At 42.2% G+C, this 15,079-nt stretch overlaps 1 protein-coding gene and 1 pseudogene across 1 annotated transcript in view; both read left to right on the top strand.

Moving 5' to 3' along the window:
- Window positions 1–4,034: 4,034 nt before the first annotated feature.
- The window catches only part of LOC126199701 (uncharacterized), a 401,314-nt gene continuing 390,269 nt past the window's right edge, over window positions 4,035–15,079 (top strand). The window contains exon 1 of the mRNA XM_049936628.1: window positions 4,035–4,166. Within this exon, the coding sequence (XP_049792585.1) occupies window positions 4,112–4,166 (55 nt within the window). The 5' untranslated portion in view covers window positions 4,035–4,111. The remainder of the gene's footprint in view (window positions 4,167–15,079) is intronic.
- LOC126199755 (5S ribosomal RNA) lies at window positions 6,112–6,229 on the top strand (annotated as a pseudogene).

Here is a 15,079-nt window from a genome sequence, read left to right on the forward strand (position 1 = left end):
TGCCATATAAGGAACATTTTCTGCTAAACTATTAGAGATAAAGACTTAAAATTTTCAAGGAATGTAAACAGTGCCAATATACACTTTGTATCATAGCCTTCCCCCCCATGAACCATGAATCTTGCCGTTGGTGGGGACGCTTGCGTGCCTCAGCGATACAGATAGCCGTACCGTAGGTGCAACCACAACGGAGGGGTATCTGTTGAGAGGCCAGACAAACGTGTGGTTCCTGAAGAGGGGCAGCAGCCTTTTCAGTAGTTGCAAGGGCAACATTCTGGATGATTGACTGATCTGGCCTTGTAACAATAACCAAAACGGCCTTGCTGTGCTGGTACTGCGAACGGCTGAAAGCAAGGGGAAACTACAGCTGTGATTTTTCCCGAGGGCATGCAGCTTTACTGTATGATTAAATGATGATGGCGTCCTCTTGAGTAAAATATTCCGGAGGTAAAATAGTCCCCCATTCGGATCTCCGGGCGGGGACTACTAAAGAAGATGTCGCTATCAGGAGAAAGAAAACTGGCGTCCTACGGATCGGAGCGTGGAATGTCAGATCCCTTAGGTTAGAAAATTTAAAAAGGGAAATGGATAGGTTAAAGTTAGATATAGTGGCAATTAATGAAGTTCGGTGGCAGGAGGAACAAGACTTCTGGTCAGGTGACTACAGGGTTATAAACATAAAATCAAATAGGGGTAATGCAGGAGTAGGTTTAATAATGAATAGGAAAATAGGAATGCGGGTAAGCTACTACAAACAGCATAGTGAACGCATTATTGTGGCCAAGATAGATACGAAGCCCACACCAACTACAGTAGTACAAGTTTATATGCCAACTAGCTCTGCAGATGACGAAGAAATTGAAAAAATGTAAGATGAAATAAAAGAAATTATTCAGATAGTGAAGGGAGACGAAAATTTAATAGTCATGGGTGACTGGAATTCAGTAATAGGAAAAGGGAGAGAAGGAAACGTAGTAGGTGAATATGGATTGGGGCTAAGAAATGAAAGAGGAAGCCGCCTGGTAGAATTTTGCACACAGCACAACTTAATCATAGCTAACACTTGGTTCAAGAATCATAAAAGACGGCTGTATACATGGAAGAACCCTGGAGCTACTAAAAGGTATCAGATGGATTATATAATGGTAAGACAGAGATTTAGGTACCAGGTTTTAAATTGTAAGACATTTCCAGGGGCAGATGTGAACTCTGACCACAATCTATTGGTTATGACCTGTAGATTAAAACTGAAGAAACTGCAAAAAGGTGGGAATTTAAGGAGATGGGACCTGGATAAACTGAAAGAACCAGAGGTTGTACAGAGTTTCAGGGAGAGCGTAAGGGAACAATTAGCAGGAATGGGGGAAAGAAATACAGTAGAAGAAGAATGGGTAGCTTTGAGGGATGAAGTAGTGAAGGCAGCAGAGGATCAAGTAGGTAAAAAGACGAGGGCTAGTAGAAATCCTTGGGTAACAGAAGAAATATTGAATTTAATTGATGAAAGGAGAAAATATAAAAATGCAGTAAATGAAGCAGGCAAAAAGGAATACAAACGTCTCAAAAATGAGATCGACAGGAAGTGCAAAATGGCTAAGCAGGGATGGCTAGAGGACAAATGTAAGGATGTAGAGGTTTATCTCACTAGAGGTAAGATAGATACTGCCTACAGGTAAATTAAAGAGACCTTTGGAGATAAGAGAACGACTTGTATGAATATCAAGAGCTCAGATGGAAACCCAGTTCTAAGCAAAGAAGGGAAAGCAGAAAGGTGGAAGGAGTATATAGAGGGTCTATACAAGGGTGATGTACTTGAGGACAATATTAGGGAAATGGAAGAGAATGTAGATGAAGATGAAATGGGAGATACGATACTGCGTGAAGAGTTTGACAGAGCACTGAAAGACCTGAGTCTAAACAAGGCCCCCGGAGTGGACAGCATTCCATTGGAACTACTGACGGCCTTGGGTGAGCCAGTCCTGACAAAACTGTACCATCTGGTGAGCAAGATGTATGAAACAGGCGAAATACCCTCAGACTTCAAGAAGAATATAATAATTCCAATCCCAAAGAAAGCAGGTGTTGACAGATGTGAAAATTACCGAACTATCAGTTTAATAAGTCACAGCTGCAAAATACTAACACAAATTCTTTACAGACGAATGGAAAAACTAGTAGAAGCCAACCTCGGGGAAGATCAGTTTGGATTCCGTAGAAACACTGGAACACGTGAGGCAATACTGACCTTACGACTTATCTTAGAAGAAAGATTAAGGAAAGGCAAACCTACGTTTCTAGCATTTGTAGACTTAGAGAAAGCTTTTGACAATGTTGACGGGAATACTCTCTTTCAAATTCTAAAGGTGGCAGGGGTAAAATACAGGTAGCAACAGGCTATTTACAATTTGTACAGAAACCAGATGGCAGTTATAAGAGTCGAGGGGCATGAAAGGGAAGCAGTGGTTGGGAAGGGAGTAAGACAGGGTTGTAGCCTCTCCCCGATGCTGTTCAATCTGTATATTGAGCAAGCAGTAAAGGAAACAAAAGAAAAATTCGGAGTAGGTATTAAAATCCATGGAGAAGAAGTAAAAACTTTGACGTTCGCCGATGACATTGTAATTCTGTCAGAGACAGCAAAGGACTTGGAAGAGTAGCTGAACGGAATGGACAGTGGAGGAGGATATAAGATGAACATCGACAAAAGCAAAACGAGGATAATGGAATGGTTCAAATGGCTCTGAGCACTATGGGACTTAACATCTATGGTCATCAGTCCCCTAGAACTTAGAACTACTTAAACCTAACTAACCTAAGGACAGCACACAACACCCAGTCATCACGAGGCAGAGAAAATCCCTGACCCCGCCGGGAATCGAACCCGGGAACCCGGGCGTGGGAAGCGAGAACGCTACCTTACGACCACGAGCTGCGGACGAGGATAATGGAATGTAGTCGAATGTAATCAGGTGATGCTGCGGGTATTAGATTAGGAAATGAGACGCTTAAAGTAGTAAATGAGTTTTCCTATTTGGGGAGCAAAATAACTGATGATGGTCGAAGTAGAGATGATATAAAACGTAGACTGGCAACAGCAAGGAAAGCGTTTCTGAAGAAGAGAAATTTGTTAACATCGAGTATAGATTTAAGTGTCAGGAAGTCTTTTCTGAAAGTATTTGTATGGAGATTAGCCATCTATGCTAGTGAAACATGGACGATAAATAGTTTAAATAAATAGAGAATAGAAGCTTAGGAAATGTGGCGCTACAGAAGAATGATGAAGATTAGATGGGTAGATCACATAACTAATGAGGAAGTATTGAGTAGGATTGGGGAGAACAGAAGTTTGTGGCACAACTTGACCAGAAGAAGGGATCGGTTGGTAGGACTTTGTCTGAGGCATCAAGGGATCACCAATTTAGTATTGGAGGGCAGCGTGGAGGTTAAAAATCGTAGAGGGAGACCAAGAGATGAATACACTAAGCAGATTCAGAAGGATGTAGGTTGCAGTAGGTACTGGGAGATGAAGAAGCTTGCACAGGATAGAGTAGCATGGAGAGCTGCATCAAACCAGTCTCAGGACTGAAGACCACAACAACAACATCATCATAGCCTTTTTGTGATACATAATTGATAACAGATTTTATTTCAAAGATACTACGCCAAAAAATGTGTCTATTATTTTCAGTAACAAAATAATTAATATCTTCCCAAAAAACACCAATAAATTAAAATCCATATGGTACATGGTATTAAATATAGGTAATATTATACTGTAAAAGTTTCATCATTCTGGTGTTAATAGTTCATAAGAAAATGTTCCTTACATTTAACATCGGAGGTATAGGACGTTCCGGGTCCCCTTAAAGGTAGCAGTTGCCAGTGGCGAGCACGTGTGGTGGAGTGTTGTCAGAACGCGCGTCAAGTTTGGCTGAAAGGCAGTAGCCAACGGAGTGCAGCCGGCAGCGCAGGAGGGGGCGTGGTGGGGAGAGGGCGTCGCGCCTGACAGGCAGTCAGTGCCGCTCCGGCTGCGCGCGCGAGCGGACGCGGGCGCTGTGTTGCGTGTCGTGTGCGAAGTGCCCGCCGACGGCAGCGCGGCGGCCGCGCGCCCGCTGCCATGGCAACGGAGCTGCTGCTGCTACTCGCCTCCGTCCTCGCCGCTGCAGCGTCGGGTAAGCGTGGCCAGCTGCCGTGTCTGCGGCTAATAACATTACTTGAACAGTGTCATTGCTTAAAGTAGCCTATTTCACGGTTATGCTTGTTGTGATGATGCGTTCTATCGTCTTCGTTAAATTGTTACCCTAGCTTGTATAGGAGTGTGTATGTATGTAATGTATGTGATACATTGAAGATACACTTAATAATCGACTGAAGTAATTGAAATATGGATTACTAAGGATGTTTAATTGTAACGTCTTGTGGCTACTACTTCTGCAGTGACAAAAATTAATCCCGTAACTACACGAAATTTTTCTCGTTTATTATCCAAAGACCAAATCAATGTAGCATGGCGTTTTGTGTCTGTATTATATCGTCAAAGCCTCGAAGAACGCAAGCACTAATCGCGATGTCTTCGCCAAAACTGCGTGATATAATGTACTGAAATAAAATTATGACTTGCCAGTAATAGTACAACTGCAGTTTTGGGAACTCGTCGATCTCGTAGTGCAGTAGCAGCCGCCGAAGATCTTCGGTCGTCTGTGAATTTACTGTTCATAAATAGGAACTTACACAGAATCCTCGGATACGGTGCTATTGAGTTCGCATTGGACCATATGATGCGTAGCCGTAAAGCAGATTTCTCTTAATTACAGGAAATCACTTCCCGAATTTCCTTGATCGCGCTTGCAGATTCACCAGCAAATGTCACCGACCAAATGGCCGAAGGTTCTTGTATAGAAGCTTAGCACAAATTCACTTTCTACAAACTTCTGGAAATAATTTAGGCTGGTAGAATTATCGTTTAACATATCAGCAAAATTGCGAAAATTAACACCAATGACTTCTTTATATCTTTCTATACTCGTCAAATAATTCAGTTCCAATCTGTTTTGCAAATGGTGTCCAACCAAAGGTAGTTATTAGCAGCAGTATCATATACATATATAGAGTAGCGTCTCTTGTAACAAGTGTACCCATTGATCGCTAATTATTCACCTAAGTGGTCACAGAATAAACGCATTTCTCTCGCAGGCGAAATGTGCGAACTTGCTGTATTTTAGAAATTTTCAATTGACGCTGACTCGTCAGTTGATTAGTTTAGTATTTAAACAGCATAGTAGCATAGACTGGTGCTGGCACCCAGTAAGAAGCGAATGCTCCCGAATGTCCCAGGATCCATCTCGCAAGATGCATATAGCGAACTAGCCGAGTCCAAGGCTGCGGTCTATTACGAAAGTGATTATTTATTAATCTCTAATCAAATTCGTTAATTCCCTAATATCTAGTCAACGCTTCCCTCCTTACAGTCAAATTCTGTCATAAATTTATATTTTCCCCGATTCGGTTCAGAACCTGCTCATTAGTTAACCGAGATTCACGTCTGCCTTACTACTCTGCACTTCACATTTTAGCGCGTCGATGGGGGTTCATCTAATCACCGACAGACTTTTTTCCATCGTTCCACTCTGGAAGCGCATGCGGGAAAATCGAACACTTACTCTTTCCGTGCAATTTCTGATTTCTCATATTTTATTACGATGACAGATTCTCCCTACGTACGTAAACGCCAAACAAATATTTTCACATTCGGGGGAGAAAAGCTGGTGATTGAAATTTCGTGAAAAGATCTTGCCGCAAAGAGAAACTCCTTTATTTTTATTACTGCCACCCCAATTCGCTTGCGATACCCGTGACACTCTCTCCCTTATTTCCCGACAATACAAAACGAGTTGCCCTTCTTTTAACTTTTTCGATGTCCTCCGTCAGTCCTATCCGTTAAGGAGCTCATACCAAGGAGCAGTGCTCCTGATGATAAAGGACAAGCGTTAAGCAGACAGGCTCTTTAGTAGATCTGTTGCGTGTTCTAAGTGTTATGCCAATAAAACGCAGTGTTTTGTTCGCCTTCCTCACAACATTATCTATGCGATAGTTTCCAGTTATGTTGTTAGTAAACTAGGCAACGGCCTTGCCGCAGTGGATACACCGGTTCCCGTCAGATCACCGAAGTTAAGCGCTGTCGGGCGTGGCCGGCACTTGGATGGGTGACCATCCGGTCCGCCATGCGCTGTTGCCATTTTTCGGGGTGCACTCAGCCTCGTGATGCCAATTGAGGAGCTACTCGACCGAAGAGTAGCGGCTCCGGTCAAAGAAAACCATCATAACGACCGGGAGAGCGGTGTGCTGACCACACGCCCCTCCTATAGCCGCATCCTCACTGAGGATGACACGGCGGTCGGATGGTCCCGGTGGGCCACTTGTGGCCTGAAGACGGAGTGCTTTGTTAGTGAACTAGGTATTTAGCAGAACATTACAGCCCTTACATTTGAGTGATTTATCGTGTAACCAAAATTTAACGTATGACCTTAGACTTTTTATAGTTTAGAGTCAACAGCCATTTTTATCAAACCCTTTTACAAATGGTTTTGATTTTCTGGTGATTCATAAAACGGTAAATGACAGCATCATCTGCAAACAGTCTAGGAAGGCTATAATACTTCGTTGCCGAACGCCAGATATCACTTCTGTTTTACTCGATGACTTTGTCAGCTACTATGAAATGTGGCTTTCCTGGCAGGACGTCACGAGTCCATTCGCACGACTGAGGTAGTACTCTTTAGACACGCAACTTGATTAGAAGGTGCTTGTGAGGAACGCTGACAAAAGCCTTCTGGAAATCTAGAAATATGTAATATTCATCTAATCTTCAGCATTTCCCTTTGACGTTCTGAAAGGCTCTGTTCTCCCCTTGTGTGTAATCTTTGTGGTACACGTTCACACTCCATACCAATGTTTTCACGAAAGATTTTCTAAAACTTGAAATTATTCTCATTGGTAACACATTTCTTTTTTTTCCGGGAAAGGTTTCTCATTTTTTTTTTTTTTGCTTCCTCTGTCGTATACTATTTTGTTGCCAAAATAAAAAAGAAACTATTCAACTACTTTCATCGCATGGTTTCGTGTTCTCATTGGTAACACATTTCTTTTTTTTTCGGGAAAGATTTCTTTTCTTTTCTTTTTTTTTTTTTTTTTGCTTCCTCTGTCGTATACTATTTTGTTGCCAAAATAAAAAAGAAACTATTCTACTACTTTCATCGCATCGTTTTCTCATCTGGTTTCCGTAGCATCACTTAACCCGACAACACTCCATTACTCATGTTTTACGTTTATCCGTGTCCACATTGTAACCTTTATTCGAAACAGTACCCTTTTTCTACAGCCAATTTTCCTAGTCAACGACCACCACTGACGGAATTAACAGTTCATGGGGAAATCTTCGTTTCCCTATTTCTCCTTCCTGTACTTTAGTTCCTGTTCCAGTTTCCGCTTGGTTTCCAGCATTGCATGCTCAATGTACAGATTGAATAACAGTGCGGATGCGCTAAAACTGTGTCTGCCTCCGTTCTTGGCTTAGTCTCCCTTTCGTGTTTTTGAGTCATAATCACAGTCAGCTTGCTGTACAAGTGTAGACAACCGTTCACTCCTTGTATTTTAAGTGTCATATTCACGGTAACATGTCAATAGAACAACCCTTGTTTTTAGTAGTAGTATGGTAGACTGCCTTCCTCCAGTGATTTACCGCACATTCCTCTATCATTTAGTTTACAGTCACCGAATGTACGCTGCAGTCTTCCAAGTAAGGAACAGACAGCTTGCAGCGGAGCATTATAAATCAACACTCCAGCCCAAAACTGGACTGTTAAATCACGGCCTCTGTTTTACGCAGTCAAAGAGGCCGGTTCTAGCGAAAGTTGTGTGTCTGTCTTAAGGAAAAAAAAAGGGGCTGGCCCCATTCTCTATCAACAAACTTTCAGGCGAAGATCGGCGTTGTTTGCTGAGGAATTTGCTAATAACGACCTCTCGTCTACCAAACAATGCGATGTGATATGTTTAGGGCGTTTGCAGTTTTTCTGTTTGTATTTTTCCGTTGTGTTGTAACAAATATCGTGTAGTTGACGTTTGTGGTACGGCGATCGTTTGATATTGTGGCAGCAATGAGTCACAGTCGAGTTCAGTACTTGTCACTTAAGAAACATGTGTGACATTAGCCTCGTGAAGTGTTTCAGTAACTAATGGTACTTCTTGATAGGTTTAACTATGTAAACTGTTTCGAGCTCGAAAGTACCAGAGTCAGGATATGGATCTACGTACAATATGATGCAAGTTTATGCTATATTTGTCCTTATGGATGATTCCGCATTTATAATTTACATCTAACGTATTTCAGAATGGCATGAAATCTAAAGTGTATAATTATACTGACAACAAACCAAGAAGCTGACACCTGTAAGTGGTTACGGAGTCAGGTCAAAAATATTTCTAAGGTATGCTGTAGAGTCAAGCCTTGCTTATTCCTAGATTTCCCTGGAACTGTTTTAGTCGTCAGATACGTTTGGGATGGACATACAACTGTGGCAGGAAGAGAACCGGCTACCACAAAGTAATTGCTGCAACGGCCCGAGAGCCAAGTGTGATGGTCTGGGGTGCCAATTTATTTCATAATAGGACCCCTTTGGTTGTCATCCGCGACCCCTCACAGCACAGCGGTACGTCGACGATATTCTACGGACCCTTTTTGTTGCCCTTCTTGGCAAGCCATCCTGCGCTTCCATTTCCAGCAAGATAATGCTCGCCCGCTCACGGCGGGAGTTTCTACTGCTTATCTTCGTGCTTGCGAAACCGCATCCTGCCCAGCAAGGTCACCGGACCTCTCCCCATCTGAGAACTTTTGGAACATTATGGGCAGGGCCCTTCAATTGGACAGAATTCGGTACCATATCCTTCAGAACATCCAAAACATCCAACAATTCTGTCAGTCAATGGCAAGCCGAATAACTGCTTGGGGCCAGCGGTGGACCAGCGCGTCATAAACTTGCTGAATTTGCAAAGCTCCTTCTCCTGAATAAATGATCAAATTTTCCTAAAATTGTAACCATTTTTTCGTTTGTACATGCGCATCACATTTGCTGATTTCCATCCCATCCGGATAATTCATTCGGGGTACCTTTTTTTTCTTCATTTGAGTGCATAATGTCCAGTTTGGCTCTTCGTGGGAACGATAGTAGATAAGTCCTGAGGTGCTATTCTATGGTACTATCTTGAGGTATTATACTGTGGTACTGTCTAACTAAGAAATTTTGGTCTTACGTCAAAACGGTAGGTGGATCAAAACAAAATGTTCAGACACTCTGTGACCAAAATGGTACTGAAACAGAGGATGACAGACTAAAGGCCGAAATACTAAATGTCTTTTTCCAAAGCTGTTTCACAGAGGAAGACTGCACTATAGCTCCCTCTCTACATTGTCGCACAGATGACAGAATGGTAGATATCGAAATAGATGACAGAATGGTAGATATCGAAATAGACGACAGAGGTTATCCACGCTTTTAAGAAGGGACGTCGAACAGATATGCAGAACTATGGGCCTATATCTCTAACGTCGATCAGTTGTAGAATTTTGGAAAACGTATTATGTTCGAGTATAATGACTTTTCTGGAGACTAGAAATCTACTCTGTAGGAATCAGCATGGGTTTCGAAAAAGACGGTCGTGTGAAACCCAGCTCGCGCTATTCGTCCACGAGACTCAGAGGGCCATAGACACGGGTTCACAGGTAGATGCCGTGTTTCTTGACTTCCGCAAGGCGTTCGATACAGTTCCACACAGTCGTTTAATGAACAAAGTAAGAGCATACGGACTATCAGACCAATTGTGTGATTGGATTGAAGAGTTACTAGATAACAGAATGGAGCGTGTCATTCTCAGTGGAGAGGTCTTTCGAAGTAAGAGTGATTTCAGGTGTGCCGCAGGGGAGTGTCGTAGGACCGTTGCTATTCACAATATACATAAATGACCTTGTGGATAACATCTGAAGTTCACTGAGGCTTTTTGCGGGTGATGCTGTGGCATATCGAGAGGTTGTAACAATGGAAAACTGTACTGAAATGCAGGAGGATCTGCAACGAAATGGTGCAGGGAATGGCAATTGAATCTCAACGTAGACAAGTGTAATGTGCTGCGAATACATAGAAAAAAAGATCCTTTATCATTTAGCTACAATATAGCAGGTCAGCAACTGGAAGCAGTTAATTCCATAAATTATCTGGGAGTAGGCATTAGGAGTGATTTAAAATGGAATGATCATATAAAGTTGATCGTCGGTAAAGCAGATGCCAGACTGAGATTCATTGGAAGAATCCTAAGGAAATGCAATTCGAAAACAAAGGATGTAGGTTACAGTACACTTGTTCGCCCACTGCTTGAATATTGCTCACCAGTGTGGGATCCGTACCAGATAGGGTTGATAGAAGAGGTAGAAAAGATCCAACGGAGACCAGCGCGCTTCGTTACAGGATCATTTAGTAATCGCGAAAGCGTTACGGAGATGATAGATAAACTGCAGTGGAAGACTTTGCAGGAGAGAAGCTCTGTAGCTCGGTATGGGCTGTTGTTGAAGTTTCGAGAACATACCTTCACCGAGGAGTCACTCAGTATATTGCTCAGCTCCTACGTATATCTCGCGAAGAGACCATGAGGATAAAATCAGAGAGATTAGAGCCCACACAGAGGCATACCGACAGTCCTTCTTTCCACGAAAAATACGAGACTAGAATGGAAGGGAGAACCAATAGAGGTACTCAAGGTACCCTCCGCCACACACCGTCAGGTGGCTTGCAGAGTATTGATGTAGATGTGGTTGCTAACTAATTGCTGTACCAAAGTGTGTAGTGGAACGAGGTCTGGGTTACTAAAGTGCCGAACGACAGTTCAAAATTATATTAATTAAATACATACAGTTTGATAATAAAAATTATTTAAGAAACAAAGCTCATTTACGAAGGAATAGAGTAAAACAATCTACATAAATATAATAATACAATGAGCAGCACCTAGACAGAGATTGCATCTGTAGGGTACAAGTCGTAATTACTGAAGTTCACAGGCCGGTGTGGCCGAGCGGTTCTAGGCGCTTCAGTCTAGAACCGCGCGCCGGCTACGGTCGCAGGTTCGAATCCTGCCTCGGGCATGGATGTGTGTGATGTCCTTAGATTAGTTAGGTTTAAGTAGTTGTAAGTTCTAGGGGACTGATGACCTCAGATGTTAAGTCCCATAGTGCTCAGAGCCATTTGAACCTTTTTGAAGTTCCATGCTGGCCACTCAGTAACAGGTTATATAATTACTATATGCAGAACAATATGCCTCAAAACAAAACTCATTCAGATCAAGGCTCAACATTTAACAAGCATATGGATAATATAACTTAAAATAACACCGCGTTAGATTACTTTCACGAGATGACCTACTTACGTTCTAATACCCAAAGGCAACTCTGTAGATATAAAATAGCTCATGAGACGGAATTACTAACCACTACAAGACCGAGCGAGGTGGTGCACGCAGGTCTCGCAATCGGGAGGTCGACTGTTCAAACCCGCGTCTGGTAATCCTGTTTTATGTTTCCCGTGATTTCCCTAAATCGCTCCAGGCAAATGCCGGGATGGTTTCTCTGAAAGGGCACGGCCGACTTCCTTCCCCATCCTTCCCTAATCCGATGGGACAGATCACCTCGCTGTTTGGTCCCCTCCCCCAAATCAACCAACCAGGATGCTGCTCAGAATATACCACATAAAATTTTCCCATCACACTCCCTGGCCACCTCGGTGGTCCAGAATATTAAATTACATTAATACAGCAAGTACTAGGGCAAAACGTTTGTCAAGATAACACTCCTTACGGTTGGGCTGTACAACATTAACGTCCAGCACCCGTAGTGGTAACAACTTCGTAAACACAAGCCCCAGCGTCCGGTTAGGTACTTCAGTGACGGCCACCAATAAACTGGCGACGCCGCCTGCGAGCTCTCAACACATTTCCTTATTTAAACCGAAACACACGTATTCGGAAACGAAACCTCAAATCATCCAGCCTGAAATCCAGAATCCTGGAGAGGGAATACACTGAAACACAGTCTACATTAAACAAGCAACTTCACGTAACAACAGAAATGTACCACTCGTATTTAACATTCCTTGGAATGCCGTTTATCCATTCACAAGAGATTTCCCCTCCTGGGAGTTTAGCTGTACTCGTAAATACTACTTCAGAGTATCGCAGATAATTACAGTTCATACAGTGCGGATTCTGGTGCAAATGCAACCCAACAACCCGCTGCAGAGAACTTGGCCAGAGGCCAGACCACTACCTCGGCACACTTCACTTCTCGTAGCTCCGCCAGCTGACCGCAGCCGGCAGTTTATAAGTGTGCCCTGTATTTTCCTGGTCGTAGGTCCACAACAGGCTATCCGCCCTTGTCCACTACCACCACTGTTCACAATAGGCCGGTATTTCACTATCAAATTTCTTTGTCAAAGATTCTGTCAAAGATTTGATCAAATATTCGTCAAATATATTTGACAAAGATCTTTGACGTGGAGCTAAAAGGGAGTATTAGACTGTCATCATTCATTCATTCATTCATTTCATTGTTGCCCTTATGGACAGTGTTTGAACTCGAAAATCACATGATGACACAATTTTCACTTCTTTCCTCTCTTCCTCTTCTCTTCCCAAAATCTCTTCATCCTTTGGCTGTGCTCCTGTTTCCTTTGCTCTGTCCATAATGTTCCTGTCTTTTTTCTCTCCTTTACAATAAATTTTGCACTCCTAACTTTGTTTCTGAAGTATTTCCTGTCTCCTATCATTTGCCTGTTGATCCCTATCTGCCTTAAGTCTTCGTCTATTTCATGATACCAATTTGTTTTCTTGCTTGAGCTGTTTACTACATCAAAAATTTTCTTTGTAAGTCGGTTGTTGTCCATTCTCTGTATGTGCCCATAGAAAGTTAATCTGCGTTTTCTGATCGCGTCTGTTAGTCTGTCAGTGTGCTGGTACAGCTCTTTGGTAGGTCGCTTCATCCATATGCCATCTCTGTGAATTGGTCCAAATATTTTTCTGAGAATTTTGCGTTCTATTTTTTCTGTGTCTATGATGCCTGATGCTCCAATTGTGGTTGTTTCTGACGCGTACAATGCTTCTGGTAATACAACTGTTTTGTAGTGCCTAAGTTTGGCCTGCCTCGATATGCTTTTCTTATTATAATGTGACCATGTGAGTTTGTATGCCTTCTGGAGTTTCTTCGTTCGTTCCATGTTAGCCGCCTTGTTTGATCCTCCCATTTGTATGTACTCCCCTAAATACTTAAATTTTTCGACTCTTTCTACGGATCCATATACAGTATGCATGGTGTGTACATTGTTGGTCTGTCGTTCCATATATTGTGTCTTCTCGTAAGATACCTGCAGACCTGTTTTGGCAGCTATTTCATGCAAGCATTCCAGTGCTTCCTTTGCCTCCTGTGTATTATTGCTGAGTATGGCTATATCATCTGCAAATGCCAGACATTTTATGATTGTTTTGGTTTCACGTGTTCTTCGCAGCTGTATTCCTTTAACTTGTTCCTCCCACTGCTTGATAATTTTGTCTAACACCATGTTGAACAGGATTGGTGAGAGCCCGTCTCCTTGTCGGACACCTGTGTGTATGTGGAAGGGTTCCGAAATTTCTCCCATGAACTTAATCTTGGAGGTAGTGTCTGTAAGCGTCTGTTGTATAAGTGTCCTGGTTTTTCTGTCGATACCATATTCTTCCAGTACGTCAAAGAGTGTCTGTCTGTCTATGGAATCATATGCTTTTTTAAAGTCCACAAAGGTAACTACAGTGTTTCTTGCCTGTCTGACTTTCAAAAGTGTTCTCAAGTTCCAGATCTGTTCGATGCATGATCTCCCTTTTCTGAAGCCCGCCTGGTATTCCCCAATTTGCAGATCTGCTTGTGGTTCTAGTCTGTTTAATAGCACCGTAGAGAAAATTTTGTATGTAACTGGTACTAGCGAAATGCCTCTGTAATTGTTTGGATCTGACTTATCACCCTTTTTATGTAACGGATGGATCAATGCACATTTCCATTCCTCTGGCACTTTCTCTGTGATCCAAATCTCGGAGATAATCTTATGGATTTTTTTGGTGATGTTTTCATCTTGGAGTTTCCAGATCTCGGCGATAATACCATCTTCTCCGGCAGCTCTGTTATTTTTCATTTGTTTTATGATTTCCTCTATCTCTTCTATTGTGGGTGGATCAGAATCGGCATTAGATGTGGTCTTTTGGAATGTTAATTTTCCTGTAGGTTTTTTGCAATTAAGAAGTTTATCAAAGTAATGTTTGAGAGTTTTACAGTTTTCTTTTGTGTTTGTTTCCAGGGATCCATCTGTTCTTCGGAAGCAGAGGCTAGGGGGTTAATAGCCCTTAATATTTTCTTTGAAAGTTCTGTAAAAATTTCTTGTGTTATTTCTTTTGAAATCTTCCTCAATTTCTTTTAGTCTGTTATTGTCATATGCTCGTTTTTCCCTTCTGATTTCCTTCGATGCTAGTTTCTGAACTTCGTGAAATTCTTTCCATGTTTCTGAATTTCTGTAGCTACTGAACTTGTCCCATGCTTGCTTTCTTCTCTCAATGGCTTCATCACAATTTGCGTTCCACCACCTATGTTTGCGTTTTCTAGGTGGTTCTCCCCAGCACATAGTCTTCTGAACTGCCTTCGCCAGATCTGTCCATGTGTCTATTGAATGCCTATTAATTTCTTCAACGATTTTATCCCTGTTTATCTTCAAGTATTCCGGATCAGGTTTGACTATTTTGTTTTGCGCTGTCTGTTTCAGTCTTGGGATTGGCCTAATCTTAACTTGTAGCAAATAATGATCAGACTCGAAGACTCCTTTACGTGTTCTGACATTTAGAATTTCCCGCGAATTTTTCTTGGATATGGCCACATGATCAATCTGAAATTCTCCCCACACTGTGTTGGGTGCTTTCCATGTTGTAAGTTTTCGTCTTGGTTTTTGAAATTGTGTTGACATGATTTTGAGGT

The sequence above is a fragment of the Schistocerca nitens genome, chromosome 8 (assembly GCF_023898315.1).
Source record: "Schistocerca nitens isolate TAMUIC-IGC-003100 chromosome 8, iqSchNite1.1, whole genome shotgun sequence".
Classification (NCBI taxonomy): Eukaryota; Metazoa; Arthropoda; class Insecta; order Orthoptera; family Acrididae; genus Schistocerca; species Schistocerca nitens.